The sequence below is a fragment of the Trifolium pratense genome, linkage group LG2 (genome assembly GCF_020283565.1).
Source record: "Trifolium pratense cultivar HEN17-A07 linkage group LG2, ARS_RC_1.1, whole genome shotgun sequence".
Taxonomy (NCBI): domain Eukaryota; kingdom Viridiplantae; phylum Streptophyta; class Magnoliopsida; order Fabales; family Fabaceae; genus Trifolium; species Trifolium pratense.
In genome coordinates this window covers 9,520,093-9,540,721 of record NC_060060.1, presented here as the reverse complement: position 1 = coordinate 9,540,721, position 20,629 = coordinate 9,520,093, and the positions used below count along the sequence as shown (strand labels likewise).

The 20,629-nt window shown below is 32.7% G+C and overlaps 2 protein-coding genes across 2 annotated transcripts; one reads left to right on the top strand and one right to left on the bottom strand.

Annotated features, from left to right (window-relative positions):
* Positions 1–5,833: 5,833 nt before the first annotated feature.
* LOC123905811 lies at positions 5,834–8,143 on the bottom strand. Its single transcript, XM_045955545.1, has one exon. It carries the CDS (start codon positions 7,479–7,481, stop codon positions 6,135–6,137), a length of 1,347 nt encoding a protein of 448 aa, XP_045811501.1. The 5' UTR covers positions 7,482–8,143; the 3' UTR covers positions 5,834–6,134.
* A 5,287-nt stretch (positions 8,144–13,430) lies between these two features.
* LOC123905810 (general transcription and DNA repair factor IIH helicase subunit XPD) lies at positions 13,431–20,008 on the top strand. The gene is made up of 13 exons (XM_045955544.1): positions 13,431–13,548; positions 13,833–14,380; positions 15,045–15,325; positions 15,864–15,946; positions 16,027–16,430; positions 16,568–16,761; positions 16,845–17,025; positions 17,102–17,226; positions 17,941–18,030; positions 18,158–18,236; positions 18,331–18,407; positions 19,049–19,157; positions 19,680–20,008. The coding sequence occupies exons 2-13, from the start codon at positions 13,847–13,849 to the stop codon at positions 19,800–19,802; spliced, it is 2,280 nt and encodes a 759-aa protein (XP_045811500.1). The 5' UTR covers positions 13,431–13,548; positions 13,833–13,846; the 3' UTR covers positions 19,803–20,008.
* Positions 20,009–20,629: the final 621 nt, after the last annotated feature.

Sequence of the window (20,629 nt, the reverse complement as noted above, 5' to 3'; positions counted from 1 at the left end):
AATTATCTGGCGTCAGTGACAATAATTATCATTTAGAGAAAGGTTCAAAATTCCCATCTTAGGCAAAAGAGGTGCACACACTGTACACAATATGTAGCTATTGGAGCTTCTCAAATTAAGAACAGTATTCGTATATTCATTAGCCTATTAAACCTTATGAATTCAATATTAAAGTAAAGTTCAGTCAAATTAAACATAAAGCTATTTCATAAAATAAAAAATCCTAAAGAACAAACATATATATATATATATATATATATATATATATATATATATATATATATATATATATATATCACACTCATACGTCTGACTCGGGTGCTTTTTTACATTTGTAACCGTTAACCTGACTTTGATATTGTATTTAAATTGTTTGTAGAGGTTTGGACTTCCACACTACTCAGATTTTTAAACTATTGGACATATAAATGTGTCTGCGCACATCATTCTTTAAGTTAGATTTTAAAATGATATTCAAACTCATTTAACACTATACACAACTAAAACTCTCATGTTTTTTTAACCTGTGAATAATCGAGCTAGAATTTATGCGCAACCATAAGTTTTATATTATTAATAGTAATTATATACCACAAGAGTTTCGAATTTGCATCAAATAATTATATACTCTATCCGTCTCAAAAAGATTGTCCTTTAAGGTTGTTTCACACATATTAAAAAATGTAATGATGTTGTTAATATTTTTACTAAATTACCCCTATAAATTATAGGTTTGTTTCCTTGGGAATGATACATATAGTAATTATTAATGGTACAATTGAAAAGTATTACTACATTGAAAAATGAGAATGACAATTATTTTGAGACAAAATATTATTTCTAAAGTGACAATTATTTTTAGACGGATAGAGTACCATATGCATGCATATTTTAATTTTCTACTATTTATTATGATGACTCTTACTTTTGACTTCTCATTTATCTGATTGAATATGTTAGTACGGGAAAGTATTGTTTTCAAACAAGTTTTTAAAGAAGAAAAAAGGAAAAATGAGTGAATACCAATCCTTCATATGCACTTTGAGACTAATTTGAATTTTGGACCTCCAAGCTTTGCAGAGCTTTTCGCGCTCCCTAAAGTTTAAAAAATACCCCTTTATGATGTGTCTCAATTTTAGAATTTGGACATTGGTTTTTTGAATTATAAACTTCAGGGGGTTAATATGAGAAAACAGTCATTTTAGAAAGGAAAAAAGTTTACCAACAATTAAGTTAGTTAGCCACGGTTGAACGGTGGCTAAATATTTTTTTCATGATAAGTGTGCTTGCTTGCACACAATAATTCAAGATAATTTTTCACATATACAATGAACTTCCTTGCATATAGGGGTTCTCACGGGTCTGGGTGACCCGTTCAAACCGGTAACTCAACCAACTCAATCCGCATTTTATTCAAATCGATTTAAGTTCGAGTTCAACCGAACCATTCCTTTCAAATTTGGAGTGGTTTGGTTATCGGGTTTATGATTCCAAAATCGTGAACCCGCGAATCTAACTCGTTCATAAAATTTGTTAACTTTTTTTGTTTTTAATAATATTGTTTATGCATTTGTCAACAAAAAAAAAGATATATAGTTTATGCAAAATTAATCTATGAATCTATTAATTTAATCATTTTCTTTTTTCCTTTTTGTTTAGGTTAGTTTTCTTTTAAAACATGCACAATATTTTTCTTTTCCATTTTCCGTTCAAAAACATTGAAGGGTGTAAATTCACAATATAGAATGAACCGACAAATAAAGAAGAAAAAATTACAAAAACACATACGAGGACAATAGAGAAACTAGAATATTTGGTTTATTTTTTGAAGTTTTTATTTTAAGATTGTGTGTTAAAAGATAAAAATATTATTAGATGATAGTGTAATAGATTTTATATTGTCATTATATATAAATATATAAATTAATCAATAAGAAATAAACTTATTTTAATTTAATATTTATAATTGTATTTACAATTAAAATATACGCAAATAAATTTATATTTATAATATGCAGATTCAGGGTGGAGTGGTTACTACTTACTAGAGTACATGTATTTGCATCGATATCCGCTTAACTTTGCAAATAATTACTCGTATTTGTAGTGTGGATTTTTATCCTATACATTATAGATAGGTATGACAAAAAAATCCGCAAATGTGGCTATACGCAGATAAAATAAATGTATATTTTAACTACATGTTGATTAATGGATACGGATGCTATTTTAATAGTACCTGCATATATACGTACCCGTTAATAAAATAAGAAAATTACTTAAATATCATTAGTTATTAAATATATATGAGTTTTTAAATTCAATAGAACTTTGTGATGAACTTTGTTTTTGCTAGAAATGAAATGTATGGTTATTTTTTTTTTAAGAGAAATGTATGAATATTATTATGTTTTGGCAAAAAGAAGAAAAACGAATGTGGCGACTTTTGATGTTAATTAAAAGTGAAATGTATGAATATTATGTGTTAATATTTTTTTTTTGGCTTCTTTAGAATATGTTGAAGAAATTTTTTAGGTAATTAGAAGAAAAAAGTTCAAAATTCAATATTTTTTAGAAAAAAAAAATTATTACCCATAAATATCTGTAAATATCCGCGGTTACCTCAAAACTCGTAGATTATCCGCTTAACGGATACCCGCATGAATATGAGGCGCATACAGATATCATATTTATCCAACGGGACAGACACGAATATCATACTATCCGCCATTATGAATATTCATTTACATTCTTGATCGCATCTATTTTTTTTTCAGATACTTATTAGATATGGATCTAATTATCATCCCTAACAAAAACAACTTGAAGCTTCTTTAATGTTGCTTGTCTTCTACTTTTCCTAATTCAAAAGCATTTTGGATACTTATTTCACACAAATAGCAAATTTTCCACTTGGATATATTGAAAATAAGAGTATACTTGTTGGGAATGCATGTAGAAAAAAGGTGCTAATAGCAAACTTAATTCATAATATACACGGCAATCACTCTGAGTTGCCAAATTGTTGGCCAAACCTTTTTTTTTATATAAAAATTTGCTATTTAGACCCCAACATTGCTTTCAGGCTCCTCAAAAATCCATTTTTATCCCTCTAAATGTTTCGGAAGATAACTTTCAAACGCAGGAGGTTATGAAAGATAACTTTCAAAAAAGGTAAATTTATGTCGAAACATAACCTAATATATCATTTGTCTAATAAAAGATATCCGCTTCTAGTGAATAGCGAGATTTTGAACAATTCATGAGAGGGAAAAGAACAATTACCAAATTGTAAAACGTATGCCTTAGTCTAGAACTCCTTCAATGTCTCAACCCTTTACCAATGGACTACACATTCGGGGACATATAATTAACTTATTTAAGTTTATCTACTAACATAAACACTTGTAACTTGTATGCAAATAGTTTGACTTTATTTTATCTTATTACAAATAACTTGTATATACGCACTTTTACGACTAGTGTTTATGCTACAAACGAGTAATTATGTTGTGATAAATATAAGCACTTTTACAACTAGTGTTTATGCTATAAACGAGTAATTAAGTTGTTTATCACATTATTAATCGAACACCTTAAAGTATGATAAGTGTTTATGCTATAACGAGTAATTAAGTTGTGATAAATATAAGCATTTTTACTACTAGTGTTTATGCTATAAACTTGTAATTAAGTTGTTGATCACGTTGTTAACCACCTTAAAGTTTTTGGAACAAATATTGTCAAAGTCTATTGGTACTCCACTAAAAAATTCCCTAAACTATTTGGCACCCTTGAATGAGAATCACTGACAGAAGTGAAGCATATGGCAACACACTTGACAACTGAATCTAAGATTTGATTCCATTAACAGAGAATAAAAGTAGATGAGCATGACAAAGATATCTCATATGTAAAGATTGCAGAATAATACAGCATTAGTTTATGTTTACTGTCACTTAAATTCAAATCAAGACCAAACCAAACAAAAGGACCCTACTAAAGTGGGCTAGTAGTGAATGCTTTAGAGTATAATACATTCATTGTGCCAACTTCTCAACATAGAGATTCTAGACAACTAATTAATATATTCAGAAAATAGTGATTTGTTCAAATTCTGCTAAGCAACATATTTTTTTTTTTTGTCAAGTAGTCTTGTGGCTAGAAATTCACCTTTTTACGGGTCAATAAATGAGAATATCAGGGTTCGAACCCCGGTTTCTACATATTACATGCAATGTCCCAACCAACTGAGTTATGCTCACGGGGATACTAAGCAACATTGTTATTGCACCGCTATTTGACCACATTTTGCACTAAATAGTGTTAGAACAACAGCGATTTGTTCAAATTCCACTACATTGTAGCAATGGTATTCAACAACACTGTTTTAGTTTTATGGAGAAAAATAAACCTCCATACAAGGCAAGAGCTATCAACCCTCACAGTTTACCTTTCCGTCCGAACTATCAAACAAAGGCTAAAGGAACCAGAAGTATAGGACCTGTAATATACAAAACATAAAGACACTAGAGAGTAATTGTGCATTGAAAATTTAAACATTTCAATTTTCTTCCTACAATATACCTTTCACTGAACAAGTTCTCAAAAAGTAAATGAAGAATAAGTCTCCCGCCCCAAGACGTTTTTTTCATACCGTTTTCATTGCCATTATTACTTTGGACTCGATTATAAGCAAAAAAGTGTCTACATATATTGGATTCAAATATTAGCAAATGTCAACTAATCTATTCACAGTTTTCTGTATTCGAAAACATTACACAACTGATAAGATACTAATCAATTTTAGGCCTATAAATAAGCAATACACATTATTATAAATTAGTGACTCTAAAGTAAAGAGTGAGAAGTGGAAGTTAACCTTAGTACACTCACAAGAAGTAGTCTTGTTATGAATTGAAAAGAATTCAATGATATCATATAAACTATATGAAAGTAAACACCCCCCAGGTAAAGAAGCTACCTAAAAGCCCTATAAGTAAGGGTAGCTCAATTGGTAGCTACTAGGGACATTATTGGAGGGGTCAAGGTTCGAATCTTGGATTCCCCACTTATCCACGCTTATAGTGTGAGTATAACCACTAAGCTACTAGATCCAAAATCAAAAAGGAAAAGAAACTACCTAAAAGAGATTCTACTGCTCATAGTCATCTTTTCATTGTACTACGAACTTTTGGGAGAACTATTCACGGAGGAGATTTACTTTTCAGAAATGATTTCCTCCCACATCTTTATTTTCTTCATTGGATCTGATGTGCACAAGTATTCAAGATTCTACTTTTTTTAATCGAATTTTCACTTCATTTTTCGTAACCAATGATATGAAATTTTCTAAACTAGAGCGGTACTTATTAAATGTTGTAGGTTTGCAGCAAGCATGTAGCTCTTGCCCCTGATCTGTGTTTTGTGCAGTGCAGTGCCTGTTCAAAATCAGCTCTTGCCCCTTAATTATTTGTTTGACCTTTTTGGTGAGTGTTTCTGGGTATAAAGACTTATTTTCGTGATTAGATAGGTGTTTCCAAGGTCAAAGGACCAATTTTTTATGATAATCTATGTCAGAATATGTAATCTACACTACTACAGTTTTACCAGTTTCGATAGAAATTAAGAAGCTATACAGTACTAACACTTTACGTTGACGGCGTGTTTGAGTGTTCGACACTCAAACGACGCTGACAACTGTGATTACGTTCAATCACTTCTATTTTCTTAAATTATTACTAATATCTACTTATTAGTGCTGGCGTCATGTCTGTAACAAATAGTTAAGAAGGCAGCCTGCACTTTGCTAAACAAAGGTCACGACAGAATATAACATTCAAAACTTGATATTCCAAAATGAAAGCTTAAAGTTTCAGCGAACCATTCATTAAATACAGGCAACACAAATTCAGTAAAAGCCTAATCAAAATATCTATGCACCAAAATCTAAACATCACTAGGGGGTCTTAATTCTCTCCTTAGTTACCCCATCAAAACTGTATAGTTTCAGCTAAATATACCACAGCATACCATAGACATTAGAAAAATAATAAACTTTTTAAAATAAAATATAAAGAGCACCATACATGTAATGCCATTGACAAAAGCTTGTAATTTGCAAAACAGCAAACCTAGTTAAAGCTAGTGCCGCCGATCTCCTTTCGCTTTAGTTCTAAAGCAATACGTTCATTCTCAATCTTCATTCTATCGTTCTCCAGCTTGAACTTCTCCAACTCCCGGTCTTGTTTCTTGCTAAACCTCTCCCACTTCAATCTTTGTTTCTCTAATTCCAGCATCTCAACCTGAATTTGTAGCTTCTGTTCTTCTAACTGAACTGAGCGAGAATCCAACCATTGCTTCTGTAACCAAGCTGCTCTCATGTTTTCAGGTAAAGCTTGATTTCCGTCTGTTTGGACTGTTTGTCCATGAGGATGCGAACTTTTATGGTACTCCTGACAATTTATAGAATTCCCGAAAGTAGTAGCATCTTCGTGTCCTTGGCCTTGTCTTAGTCTTTTTGAAGTTCCTCCCAATCCTCCAAATATTCCTCGACTATCACCATGGGAAGCAAAATTCTCTTCGAACTCATCATGATCGTCAGTTTCCATATCATGATCATCTTCGTCATGATCATCATGATAGGACCTTCTCACATCATCGTTATCATGATCATCTCTATTTCGGAGAGCTATCTGCAGGGAACGTTGCAATGCAGGATCGTGCGGCAAATGCAATCTATTACAATTATGGTAAGAACACATCTCTTCATAGAAAAGATGTTTCGAGTTTAATATTTTTCTAACATCGTCCTTTTCTTTCTCGTTAAGAAAATCTATTACATCCAACAAAGCCGGATTTTCAACAACCTGACAAGAAGTTCCCCTTCCAAGCATATCGTTAAGCTTTTTGTATCTTTTATTAAGATCATTGAATTTATCCTCACATTGCTGAGGCGAAACACGATAACCTCTTTCAGCCATAACCTTAGAAATAGATTTCCACTTACCCTTTTTCTGCAACACCGCAAATTTCTTCCTTCCTCCACCTCCACCTTCAGAACTCCCGTCCTCGCCAATATAAGACACCGCCGTTATCAAAAGCCTCACCATCTTATCAGTCCATTTTACACGCTGCCAAGGCGTCCCCTTTTTCCCTCTACAGCCTTCTTGATGATGACCATCACCACCTTCCTCAGGCTCGTCTTCCTCACTCCCCGAATGTTTGTTTCTATCTCCCTGACCAAACTCATTAATCGACATTGTCTGATCACAGTTCTGCAACGTCCCCATTGTTAGAGGAAAACCATCATGAATTGACGAATGCACCGACGACCCTTGACATGGATGAGCTTGATGTTGATTCATTGTATGTTGCGCTGGACGATTAACTCGCATCGATCCCGGCAAATCAAAACCACCAAAAGAACCACCACCACCAACACCTTGAATTATACCTCCTTGAGCTAAATTTCCTTCCATTTCTTCTCAATAACAGCAAAAACCAAATCAAATCAAACTAATAAACCCATTATTCAATCTCCAACCAATTTTACACACATTTTCATATGATTTTCACCAAACCAACACACTAAAATCAAAATCAAACAAAACCCATCTCAATTCAATCTTCCAACACCTTTTTCAATTCCACCTATTTAGATCTTCAAATAAAAACAATCCCAAAATCAAATTCAAACATTTCTCCAAAACCCAATTTTTTTTTCTTCTCCAAAACCCAATTTCCAAACACCAATATCACAAACTAACAAACAAAAAGTTGGAACAACCCAAATGCTCAAAACAAAAAGTACAAATCTTCAACAAAATTTCACAACAACAAAAGTCAAAACAGAAGAAAAAAAAGCTCCAAACTTTGCTACTTATCTGATAAAAATCTGAAGAAAATTTGACACACCCAGAAGCCAAGATTGAATCTTTTTGATGGAATCAATCCAAGAATGAAGAAATGAAGAACATGATGAGAAAAAATTGTACCATAACTGAGGAAGAGTGAAAGGGAATGGTAGAAGAAAACAAAGAAGAAAATGAATGAAGAAAACGAGTGAAGCAATTAAAGACAAAAAAAGGGTTTGTGGTGAGCAAGTAACTTTTCAACAATAGTAATAAATTATTCAAAAAGATATAATAATTAAATGGTTCAATGTATAAAAACTATTTTGTGGGAGCCAATGCAATTTATGATATTTATTTTGAGGTATATTGTTTTAATTTTTTTTAGGTAAAAATAAATCGGTTCATTTCATCACAAATAACGGTATCTATATTGAGGATGATAATAAAAAAATATTTGAATTAAACTGAAATATAGACACTCTTATTAGATTATGAACAACTTTATTAGCTTGCTTTCTAATAAAAGCTAGTATTTGATGAAATAAGAGATTTGCAACTAGCCAAAATAATGACTAGTTGGTTAACATAAGCAATTAACCTTAGTTTGACAGTCGCTCTCAAAGTTGAAATAGGTATAACCACTTTCCACTGAGCATTAAGAAGGGCTGAAGCCTCACATTCAATAGTAGGAGCAACGTGGGGGAAGCATAAGGTACGAGCTTGCACCAAAGTGTCAGAGCTATCACGAAAACAAATGTCTATACCAAAGGACATGTCAGTTGAAAAAAGGGCAAAATCAACATTACACTTTAACCAATCATTATTTAGCTTCACCAAGAGATATTGTTAGTTGAAACAGGGGGTTCTTCATGGGCCATACTGCACCAATTATAGTCACGAATAGTGTCTTGTGCAGTAAACAAGTTATGGCAACGTCGAAAGATTTGTGATCTCACAAAAGAGCATTACGACTGCGCCAAATACCTCAGAGTGGCTGAAACAATCTCATTGATATCATCTTCTAAACATGCGAACAAGGAGAAACAGATAGTCGAGAGATTGATTTCTTGTCACATGTGCTTCTCAATTTTGAAATTAAAAAAGTTATAAATACATTATTGTTTTAACATTAAAAAAAACATTAAAAGTTGAGAACGTGTATAAATATATTGTTTGTAACAAGTGATTTGATATTTTTATAAGCTAATATCATCAAAAATCAAGAGAAAAATTGATATTTCAACCATGTCCCAACAGTAGCTGCGAAACGACCTCTCACAAAATATTTGTAGCTCAATTCGTTCACATGGACGGACTCACAAAACGGTTTTGCATGTATTCTCTATATATGCACACAGGGGCGGCTCAAGCACATGTGCAACATGGACAGTGGCATAGTGCCTCTTAAAAATGAGGGCCTTAAAAAAAAATATAGGATATAGTAATATTAGTAAGTTAGGGGTGTAAACATTACTTATATTATTCCCTCTGTCTCAAATTATAAGGGAAAAAACCAAAATCACACTTATTAAGAAAAACCAAAACATAATAATTTGGGGTATGTGTTTTTGTATTTTTCTTGAAGTAAGTTTCGTGGAAAAATGTACAAATAATTTTCATTGGTTATTGCTTATTGATAAAAGTAGAGAGAAAAAAATTAAATACAATTTGTATTTAGTTTTATGAGAATAAATAAAAATAATTATTGGAAAAGAGAAATTTTGGTTTTTTCTCTTATAATTTGGTACAAAGAAATTGAGTTTTTTTTCCTAATAATTTGGGACTGAGGGAGTACATCACTGTAAGGCCCAGTTTTTCTAAAGGAAAAAAATAAACAAGAATAGTAACAGAGCAGAGGCCCGGTCCCGGTGTTTCTAAAGGAAAAATAATAATAAACATGAATAGTAACATAACAGCAGCGCGTATGATAAAAAAACCAAACGAAATTAGCCTACACCACCGTCCACCACTAGCAAGCAACCATCGGCGGTCTGCCACAGCAACCCGTCACCGACGCTACCCTACTCCTCTATTCTCATAAACTTAATCTCCATAATTCCATTGAAGTTGAAACATATGTAAAAATTAAAATTTTATAAGTTGCGGTTTTTAAAATTTGAAATTAAAAATCACAATTTGAGGATGTATTTGTACAATTTTACTATTTTAATTAGTTGTGTTGTTTGTTTGAAGGGATGAGTTCATTGAGTTGTTATTGAATTGTTGGTACTTGGTAGATAGTAGTAATGGTCATTCACCTTTCACTTTGTTGGGTTTCTGTATTGTTTCCAATTATTGACAATGAATGTTCTTTTGTTGTTTTCAATTTTATTTAAAAAAACCTTTTATTCCTAGTTTCAACATGACAATGTTTCTTGTCCTATTTGGTTCAATGCAATTAGTTTAATATTGATAATTTATATGTCTACAAGAATGATTATGTTTCTATGTTATTTGTAATTTAAATAGATAATGTTGTTTTTTATAAGCAAATAATATTTTTTTTTTAAATAAATTTACGTTTTTTTAATTAAGGGCCCAATTTTACATTTTGAACATAGCCTCCAAAAACTCGGAGATGTAACGTATGCACACGTGCATCCATCTTCAAGGTATACACAATTTTATCCAATTTACACTCTCTCATCCATTGATTCATTTTATACAGATGATACATATAAATTATACTCCTTTCGGTCCTTTTTATGAGAAACACTTTAAAAAAATTACACAAATCAAAGAAGCACATTGTAAATAATTAGTTTAGTTAATATATACTCTTATAAATTTAAATTTATTCTATGTATACACTTATTTAATAATTCTTAATTCATATTTCTTATACACCTAAACATGAAAGTGATGTTTATCTTGATTTCATAGAAATTATTAAATAAGAGGGTAACCAACAAATAAAATAAAGCTTAACTCATCTCCTTAGAGTTCCATTAGTAGGCAAGAATAAGCTTCAAGACCCTTTAATTTGATCTTAAGGTATATAAAACAAGTTCAGATTAATTAGTTATTTAATGAATCTAAAAAGTATATTTTCCTTATAATTAAGGATGGAGGAAATAATGTATATCCATATTGTCTTGACTATCTTCTAAATCATTGTATATCCAATTATTGTCTTAACCTAAAGTAGTGGATGTGAGTTTTGTTTTTGCATCTTTGTAGCTTTTTGAGTTTAGTTGTTGCATCTTTGATGTTGTGTTTTCAAATAATGTTCGATGGTAATGTTGATCAAAGGTTGTAGAGGGACTCTCTTCCTCACTATTGGTTTGCAATGTAGGAAAATAAAGTCCATGCCATACCTGCAAATCCTACAATAAAACCGAATTATCACGCTTGTCGATTGATCAACGATATTGATATTTAACGAGACTCATTAAAAAAATATATTTAACGAGATTCATTTGAATAGTAAATAATATAAATAAATAATACAAAATATAATATGTAATCTTCATCATACACACCTTCTTTAATAATAAGACAACTATTAAATTTAATCAAGAAAATCACAGTCGTTTGAGATTCATCTATGACAATACCAAACCATAAAATAGGGCAAAATAGTCTGTGAACCGAGTTTTGTTGTCTTGCTCGTTGATCTAATGATATCCATTGGATCATATTTGGAAAAATGTTTGTAATTTGAGTTTTGTTACATTGCTTGTGGGTCTAATACTATCCATCAGGTCGGATCTGGAAAAATTATATGTGATTTATATTTTGTTGTCTTTCCTGTGGATCTAATGAATTCAAAGTTGACAACATAAAATTTAATAGCTACAAAGCTATTTTACCTAATATTCGACATATAGATAATACAAAGCTAAGTAGGATGAAGATACAATGTGTGTACCTTTCACTAATTTTACCTTCACAATCGATTCATTTATACCAAAATATTTGATATATCCAACTAGTGACGGAGAATTTGCTACAGGGAGAGGATCAATGTTATAGGGAAGCGCAACTGACTTTTACTTGTGATAGGATCGATGCTATGAGTCTCATTTTGGCTTGTTCAAAAAAAAAAAAAGAATCGATGTTATAGGCGCAACTGGCCTTTACTTGTGATATTAGAAAGTATAACTATACATTATATATAATGCATATGACGAAGGGGTTGGTGTTTTGTTAGCTAGACTTTCATATTTTAAAGAAAAAATAATTATATTATTTAGATGACAAAATCACATAAAAATAATATTTAATTTATAATAACCATATACAATATATATAATAACCCTCTATTTTTCTCTAATCATGGTTTTGTCTTATTATTCTTGAATCACACAATTTTAAATTTCAATATTTAGCATATATGTTGATGTGGCATCAACATGTATAGGTGAAATATGATTAGTTACTATTGATGAATAAAATCCGCCGTAAATTATGTTTGTGGAAGAGTCGCCACTTGTTTTATGGATGGAAACTCGTATTAATCAAATATGTTTTATCCTCAATTTCGATCTATTTTCTTTTCTTCTTTAAGGCTCCGACAAGTATCATTTATTTAATTGAATATATTTTTAAAGCTTTTCTGTGGGGTGGGAGTGAGGAATCTAGGAAAATATACTGGATTAAGTGAGACAAAATTTGTCTTGCCAAGTAGAATGAAGGGTTAGTAGTACGTCGGGCGGGAGAGTTTAATTTGTTAGGTAAATGGTGTTGGAGGCTTTTGCGAGATTATGAGGATCTTTGGTTTAAGATGTTGGCGGTGAAATATATGATAAGGAATAAGCAGGTGGATAGTGGGGGAAATAGAGCGTCAAATTGATGGAAAGTTATTAATAGTATTAGGTGTGGGACTGACACAGGGAAGGGGAAGTGGTTTGATGATAACATTGTTAGGAGATTAGGGGATGGGGAGAGAACGTTATTTTGAAAGGATAGTTGGGTCGATGAGATGCCTCTTAAGTATCAATTTAGTAGTTTATTTGAGTTGAGTCTAGACAAGGATAATACAGTGGCAGACATGGTTAGATTAGGGTGGGACTATGGTGGAAATGGTTGGATGTGGCGCAGGCAGCTCTTCGCATGTGAGGAAGAGTTGTTGGGAGAATATTGTTCTATATTAGCTAAATTTTTTTATTGTAGGTTATTGTGGGTTGACATCCCTGATGAATATGGAAATGGGTGCCAACTCCCAAGGAAAGGGTATTCAGTCCATGAAGCATATTTTGTCCTAGCTAGCTCAACTAAGGAAGAAGATCTATCGTGACTGCATTTAGAACCAACTTGCTCCGATGAAAGTTTCTACTTTTGCATGGTGTCTTATGTGTGACAGGTTACTACGAAGCATAATTTATTTGTTTGCGCTTTGCGGTGCCTTCGTAACGACTCTATTTTGTATACGACCGAATGTAATGCTGTGGAGGAATGTCCACCATTTATTCTTGAATTGTCCTCACCCGGATGCTATTTGGTATGGTATTATATCCCGGTTAAGGATTTCTTTTTTTCCCGATAATGTTATAGCTTTGACATCTCAGTTATGTGGGGCGCACAGAGGTTTAAAGAATAGAATTAAATAAATATATATTTTAATTTTATTACAATAACAAAATAAAATAAAACACACACTTGGATTTGAGCATTACTGAGAGTGGTGTCTGCAGATCCCCCTAGCTATCTCCTGCCGCACCTTCTGTTCGTCGCACCTCCCCCGACCACCGTATGTACTTCTCTTTCTTCTTTTTCACGTTTCTCACTTCAATCTGTGTGGCTTCTGATATAGATTCGTATTTTTTTATGCGGTTTTTCTACTTTAATACTATCACTATTTCTAAATTTTCGATTTTTTTTCATTCAATTTCGATTAAACCATCAATTCTGTCTTTAAATTATCACTCTCACATCAATTTAGTTTCTAAATTATGGAAATATTGATTTGTATGGTTTACTCTTCGGTTTCTGAAATTTGGTTATCATTCTGATTAATATTTTTTGAATTGGTAGAAGAAGAAACAAAAATGAAGTTTACAATTGAAGAAGTAACGGTGTATTTCCCATATGATAATATCTACCCAGAACAATATGCATACATGATTGAGTTAAAACGAACCCTAGATGCAAAAGGACATTGTTTACTCGAAATGCCGACTGGAACAGGAAAAACAATTGCTTTACTTTCACTCATTACAAGCTACACACTTTCAAAGCCTCAATCACCAATTAAGCTTATTTATTGTACTCGAACGGTTCACGAGATGGAAAAGACGCTCGCTGAGCTGAGACTTCTTCATGATTATATGGTTAAGTGTATTGGTCCTGCTGCTAAGATGCTTGCACTTGGATTGTCTTCGAGGAAGAATCTTTGTGTTAATCAGCGTGTTCTTGCGGCTGAGAATCGTGATTCGGTTGATGCTGGGTGTAGGAAATTGACTGCTAGTTGGGTTAGGGCGCTTGCTGCGGAGAATCCAGATGTTCCTAGTTGTGAGTTTTTTGAGCAGTTTGAAAGGGCCGGCTCTGGTGCTGTTTTGCCTCCTGGTGTTTATACTTTGCAGGTATTTGGAATTTTAGTTTTGTTGGTTGGTTGCATTGCTGGATTTTATAGGCTTTTGATGCTATGTTATTCTCAATTGTTTATAAGTTCCATTAATAATTGATTTTTTGGTTGACTAAAGTTTCAATTTTTAGCAGTTTTAGATGTTACTTAATTCTCAAATACTCAAACTTTGAGTGTAGTTGACATAATTTTGATTATTTTCAGAGGATCCGTAGGATGATGGATTCTGAGGATATAGGGAATTTAAGTGTTAGGTGGAGTGTTTGGTTTTGACCGGCTTTGGATGTTCTTTACTTCCCTTCCTTGTTTTGAAATATTTGATATTCTTATTCTTATCAAATAAAAACTTGATTTAGACAAGTTTTGGACTCGTCTTGATTCTAAAATGTTTGTATTTTTATGCATGATTTAAGGAAAAATTCAATTTTGATCACTTTCAGATGTTCTTGGATTCGAAAATGCAGGAATTCTTAGTGGGTTTGACTGAAAAATTTGATTTTGAACAGTTTTGGTTATTCCCCAGTGATGTTCAAACTTCAAAGGATGAATGTGATTGACTTAATTTTGATTTTTATTCATTTTTAGATGTTCTTTGTGGTTTTGTATTTTGATATGACAAGAACTTTTAAAATGTTTGAATCTGATTGCTCACATGATTGTAGGATCTGAGAACATTTGGGAAGGAGAAAGGTTGGTGTCCTTACTTTTTAGCGCGACATATGGTTGAGTTTGCCAACGTCGTAGTGTATAGTTATCAATATTTGCTTGATCCAAAGGTGGCTGCTATAATATCCAAGGAAATGCAGAAAGAATCGGTTGTTGTATTTGATGAAGCTCATAATATTGATAATGTTTGTATCGAAGCACTTAGTGTGAGTGTGAGGAGGCAAACTGTTGATGGTGCTAGAAGAAATATAAATAGAATGCGTCAAGAAATTGACAAGTACGTGCAATTTCTAGCTTTCACCTCTTGTTTTATGTGTTTTAGATTTTAAACCGAAAAATTCAATAGTGAATAAGGGGGTATAATTTCTTAAATTTTTTTTGGGGGTTCTAGTGATTGCAATAACTTCTGTTTAAAATGCACGTTATAATCTCGTCAATTTTCTTTCACCTAAAGCCCTTAAAGTCTCATTTTTGCATTGAAGTATTTGGGGAGCAATGATGAATTTGTGATATCAAATAATTTTTGAGGTTTAAAAGTTAATTTTTGACATAATTAGTAAGTTTTAAGTAAAAGACTAGGGGTTGTAATTTGATATTTTTGATAACGTCTTAAATAGTGAATAAGACATATAGTTTGTTTAAAATATAGGGGTTCTAGTAATTGCAATATCTTAGGCTACTTTGTAGATAGTGAATAAGGGCCTTCTTTATTCCTTTTGCTTTTGACAACAGTATCAATCTTGCTGAACTTTCCGTTTGTTCCCGTTACTAAAATTCGTATTTGGATTCTCTTTAATATTTGAACTGGTAGGAAGGTTCAAGGCCACAGATGCTAGTAGACTCCGTGCTGAATACAACAGGCTTGTCGAAGGGTTGGCTCTTAGAGGAGATCTTCCTGGTATATATGATGTCAATTTTGTTATATTTCTTAATGTTATATTCAATAGTCACTAACCAAAACTTATTTTCCTTACATAGCTGCCGATGGTTGGCTTGGAAATCCAGCCTTGCCTGATGATATACTAAAAGAGGCTGTACCTGGAAATATTCGTAAGGCTGAACACTTCATCCAGGTCTTGCGTAGATTAGTTCAATATCTTGAAGGGCGTTTGGAAACTGAGAACGTGGAGAAGGAAAACCCTGTTAGCTTTGTTTTCTCAATTCTTAACCAAGCTGGAATTGACCAAAAAACATTGAAGTTCTGTTATGACCGCCTTCATTCATTAATGATGACATTGGCGATTACAGACACCGATGAGTTCCTTCATATCCAAACAATATGTGATTTTGCCACACTTGTCGGCACATATGCTCGTGGTTTTTCCATTATCATAGAACCTTTTGATGAGAGAATGCCTCATATTCCGGATCCTGTATTGCAGGTCAGCACTGATGTTTTTGATTTGTATTTACTTCCTTACTATTTAATCCTCAAAGTTAGTTTTATTCTATGTGAGATTTATACATTTTTTATGTTTCTAGTATATATTTCTAATTTTCTTTATGCATGACATTTCAGCTTTGTTGCCATGATGCTTCCCTTGCCATTAAACCTGTTTTTGAGCGATTTCAGTCGGTTGTGATTACATCTGGCACATTAAGCCCCATAGATTTGTACCCTCGTCTTTTAAATTTTCACCCTGTCGTCAGTCGAAGTTTTACAATGTCCTTAACAAGAGATTGCATATGCCCTATGGTTCTTACCCGTGGCAGGTATTCTCACTAAACCTACTAAAAAATGGCCTCTCTAACGTCCCCTATCATTTTTTTAATGTTTCATTGGTTTGTTGTTTCAGTGATCAGCTCCCAGTCAGTACCAAATTTGATATGAGAAGTGATCTTGGCGTTGTAAGGAATTATGGAAGGCTCTTATTGGAGATGGCATCAGTTGTTCCAGACGGGATTGTATGTTTCTTCGTCAGTTACTCGTATATGGACGGTATAGTCAATAGCTGGAATGAAAATGGAATTTTGAAGGTGAGTCAACTAGTTAAATTCGTTGATTTCCCAATCCTTTTATAGTTTCATGTTGCTAAAAACATATCTTTTGCAGGAAATAATGCAGCATAAGCTTGTCTTTATTGAGACTCAGGATGTGGTAGAAACTACATTGGCTCTCGACAACTATCGTAAGGCTTGTGATTGTGGAAGAGGTGCTATATTCTTTTCAGTTGCAAGGTAAGATAACAGAAACTACTCTCGTGGCTAGTGTTTTTTGCAACACTGGATAAGATTAATCAAAAACTGCACTCTCTGTTTAACTAAAAGCGAAACATGTACTGTTTTATGGTAATATGTTTAATTTAATATCTAGAACCAACTGTTTTATGATTTGTTGGCAAGAGAAGTGATTAGAGGGTTTGTTTTTATGTGGATGTACCTTGGTTGGTGTGTATTAGCCAATTGATTACAGAATTTCGTGCAGTCTTGCTATGTTTGAAAACTGAACTGTCCTGCATATTTTCTGTGTTTTAGATAATTAATTTAGTCTCTTTCAAGCTCCTTTCTCCTGAGTTCTACAATAAAGTAGTATCTCGAGATTTGAACTCTGGTTGATATTCATAGCATTTTGGTTTTGTCAATCCGTGCTTATATACATACCTTTACATTGATTGCTGCACATGCAACAAGAACTAGATTGTTCAGATTTTAGAAATTATAATTATTACTGTGCCTCTAGTTTCTCTTAAGATTTTTCTTGATCTTCCTGTGCCTCTAGTTTTTGTGTGATTAATTCTTTACTTAGGGTAGTATTCTCCTCTTTTCACAAGTCCGAGCCATCTTAGGGGAAATTGTTCCTACCATCTTTTCTTAATATGTTATTATCTAATATATTCACTCAAGATCTTGGATTCAAGTTCATCACCGGCTATGATATTTCACTTTTTGCAGAGGAAAGGTTGCGGAAGGTATAGATTTTGATCGACATTATGGCCGTCTGGTAATCATGTTTGGTGTTCCTTTTCAGTACACATTAAGCAAGTGAGTTCCATTTCATTAAATTTCTGAATAAGGGTAATCTAGAACTATTGTATATCTTCTTCTTTTTCATCGTCCAAATTGTGGAGGTCATATTGCTTGTTGCAAAACTTACTAGAGTAATTTTCAGGATTTTGCTTGCACGCCTGGAATATCTACGGGAAACTTTTCAAATTAAGGAAGGAGATTTTCTAACGTTTGATGCCTTGGTAAGGCTTTCTTTCTTCCCCTCTATGTGATCATTCTGTTGCTAAACTTTGTGAAACTCGAACCCTTGGTAACATTAGTTTTGTGCTTAAGCAGAGACAAGCTGCACAGTGTGTGGGCCGTGTAATCCGTTCAAAAGCTGATTATGGGATGATGATTTTTGCAGACAAAAGGTTAGTGTTTGTATTGCCTTTACTTCCACTTTCAAACATTATTGTTTGCCAGCAGAAAGTTCAGTATCGGTTTAATACAATTGTGCTTCTGAAAATTTTCAAGTTTCTATTTTTATTTAAAATGCACAATGTATTCTCCTTATGCAACTTTTGTTGGAATTATGAAAAAATGGATCAAGTTAGTTAATGCCATCTAATAATTACTAGCAAAGATGATTTTGACGTCCTTTAAGCAAAGAAATAAATGTTTGTTTAGGAAAGTGACAAAAAATTGAGATGTTACTGTAAATATATGTTATTATAGTTATAGATTCTATCCAAAATAGCCAATTTAAACTTTGAAAATGTGCTTAGCATATAGAGTTGCCCAACATTTTTTACTGTTACATTGGAGTAAAATACCATATATTATAGATCTCTCTATCTGTCACTCTTTTTTTGTGATGAATGTATGGCCCGTTTACTTGGTTTCACTGTTAAAAGACCATATATATATATACACTTGGGTGTAGATGTAGATGTACTGAGCATGCCTTCTTGTTGTTCTGGTGAATGTGTCATTTACTTGGTTTCTGCTTCTACTTAATTTATCTTTGACAGAGTTATTGTGATAAATACATGGTTGGTATTGCTGTCTACAGGTATAGTCGTCATGACAAACGTTCCAAATTACCCGGTTGGATACTTTCTCATTTACGTGACGCCAACCTGAACTTGAGCACTGACATGGCTTTGCATATAGCACGCGAGGTTTGTTCTCATAGCTGTGGTTTGAAGTTTTGCTAGCTACTTGCATATACTATATTAAACTGGAATCTCATGGACACTATATGAGCCATCTCATATTTGGTTTAAGAATTCTTCCTATTCTTTTTTTACTGTTAGTTATTTGCCATTAGATCGATTAAAACAGTTATTTTATCAAAATAAGTATATAGTCCAAAAATCGATTAAAACAGTTATTTGCCATTAGATTGGTTAAATACTTTTGTTACTATTATTTAAAAAAATAAATAAATGCTTTTGTTACTAGCAGCCTAACTTTTCCTTTCTCTTCCTTTGTCTGCTATGAAATCAGAAAGAGATTCTTTCTTAGAGTTCTGCATCTTTCCAGCTTAGTTGAAAATGTAGATATCTAGGTTGCATTTTATCATCTTTGAACACTGTTTTTGTATTTGTATGTTGAGTAATATCCATGAAGTTGATGTATTCAATATGTGATAATATAATATACGGTTCCATAATGACCAATTTCTTATATGTTGAATGCAGTTCCTCAGGAAAATGGCCCAGCCATATGATAAGACCGGTGGCACCGGCCGGAAAACCTTATTGTCTCAAGAAGACTTGGAGAAGATAGTTTTTGAGGGCAGCATGAATGATATGTTATACTGAAGCTATCTACAAATTAAGTGTAACTGGGTGGCCTTTATTATCTTCACAAATAGTGTCATCATTTCTTTATGTGAATGGTAGCATACAACAATCAATAAAGATTAGGAAGATGCAATCTTTGTTTAGCATGAAGGTTCTTGTTTAGGAATTGGACTTCAAAATTTTGGAATGTTTCCTAGTGCTTAATTAAATTATGCTTTTGTCTAGGCTTGTAGAGAGTTTATCAAATTTAGGGTGTAGTAATTTTTTGGATGCATATTGGGGTTCCATTATTTAACTCATTTTACATTTTGGTGTTGCTTATCATCATTTATTGGTCATTCACGATGGAAATCTTTTCATTATTTTTAACATATGATAAGAATCAAGGACTATGTTCTCACATTAATATTCTAGCCATGGTTTATGAAAGAGTAAATTACACTCCTCCTTTAAAAGAAGCTGGAATAGTTTGAGTGCATGGTTCATGAGCCAAGCCAAATTTATGGTTCAGTAACCAAACCAAAACCATTTTTGTCTAAAACCGATTTATATTGCAAAACCGGTTTAGTTTGGTTCATAACCAGTTCAAAATTGGTTTATAATAAAAACCGGTTATTTACTTAAACTGGTTCTAAAAATTGGTTTTTTCTAATTCAAACTTTTTTTTTTGCCTAAAATTGATTTTTGTTGTGCTAATCCAATATTTTTTTTTTGCCTAAACCTGGTTTTTACCTTCAAAAACTGTTTTTTTTTTTTGTTGCCAAGGTTCACATGTTCTAAACTGATTTTTGGTAATTTATTTACTGGCTGCAATTTTTTTAAAGCCTCTAGTTCTCCGGAGAAGG

What these genes read in the sequence shown, in the direction of transcription:
- LOC123905811 (XM_045955545.1), bottom strand. Translation starts at nt 7,481, where the DNA reads ATGGAAGGAAATTTAGCTCAAGGAGGTATAATTCAAGGTGTTGGTGGT.
- LOC123905810 (XM_045955544.1), top strand. Translation starts at nt 13,847, where the DNA reads ATGAAGTTTACAATTGAAGAAGTAACGGTGTATTTCCCATATGATAAT. An exon ending in ATGGTTCTTACCCGTGGCAG is followed by an intron (nt 16,762 to 16,844) that starts GTATTCTCACTA and finishes TTGTTGTTTCAG; the next exon opens with TGATCAGCTCCCAGTCAGTA. An exon ending in ATGATTTTTGCAGACAAAAG is followed by an intron (nt 18,408 to 19,048) that starts GTTAGTGTTTGT and finishes TGCTGTCTACAG; the next exon opens with GTATAGTCGTCATGACAAAC.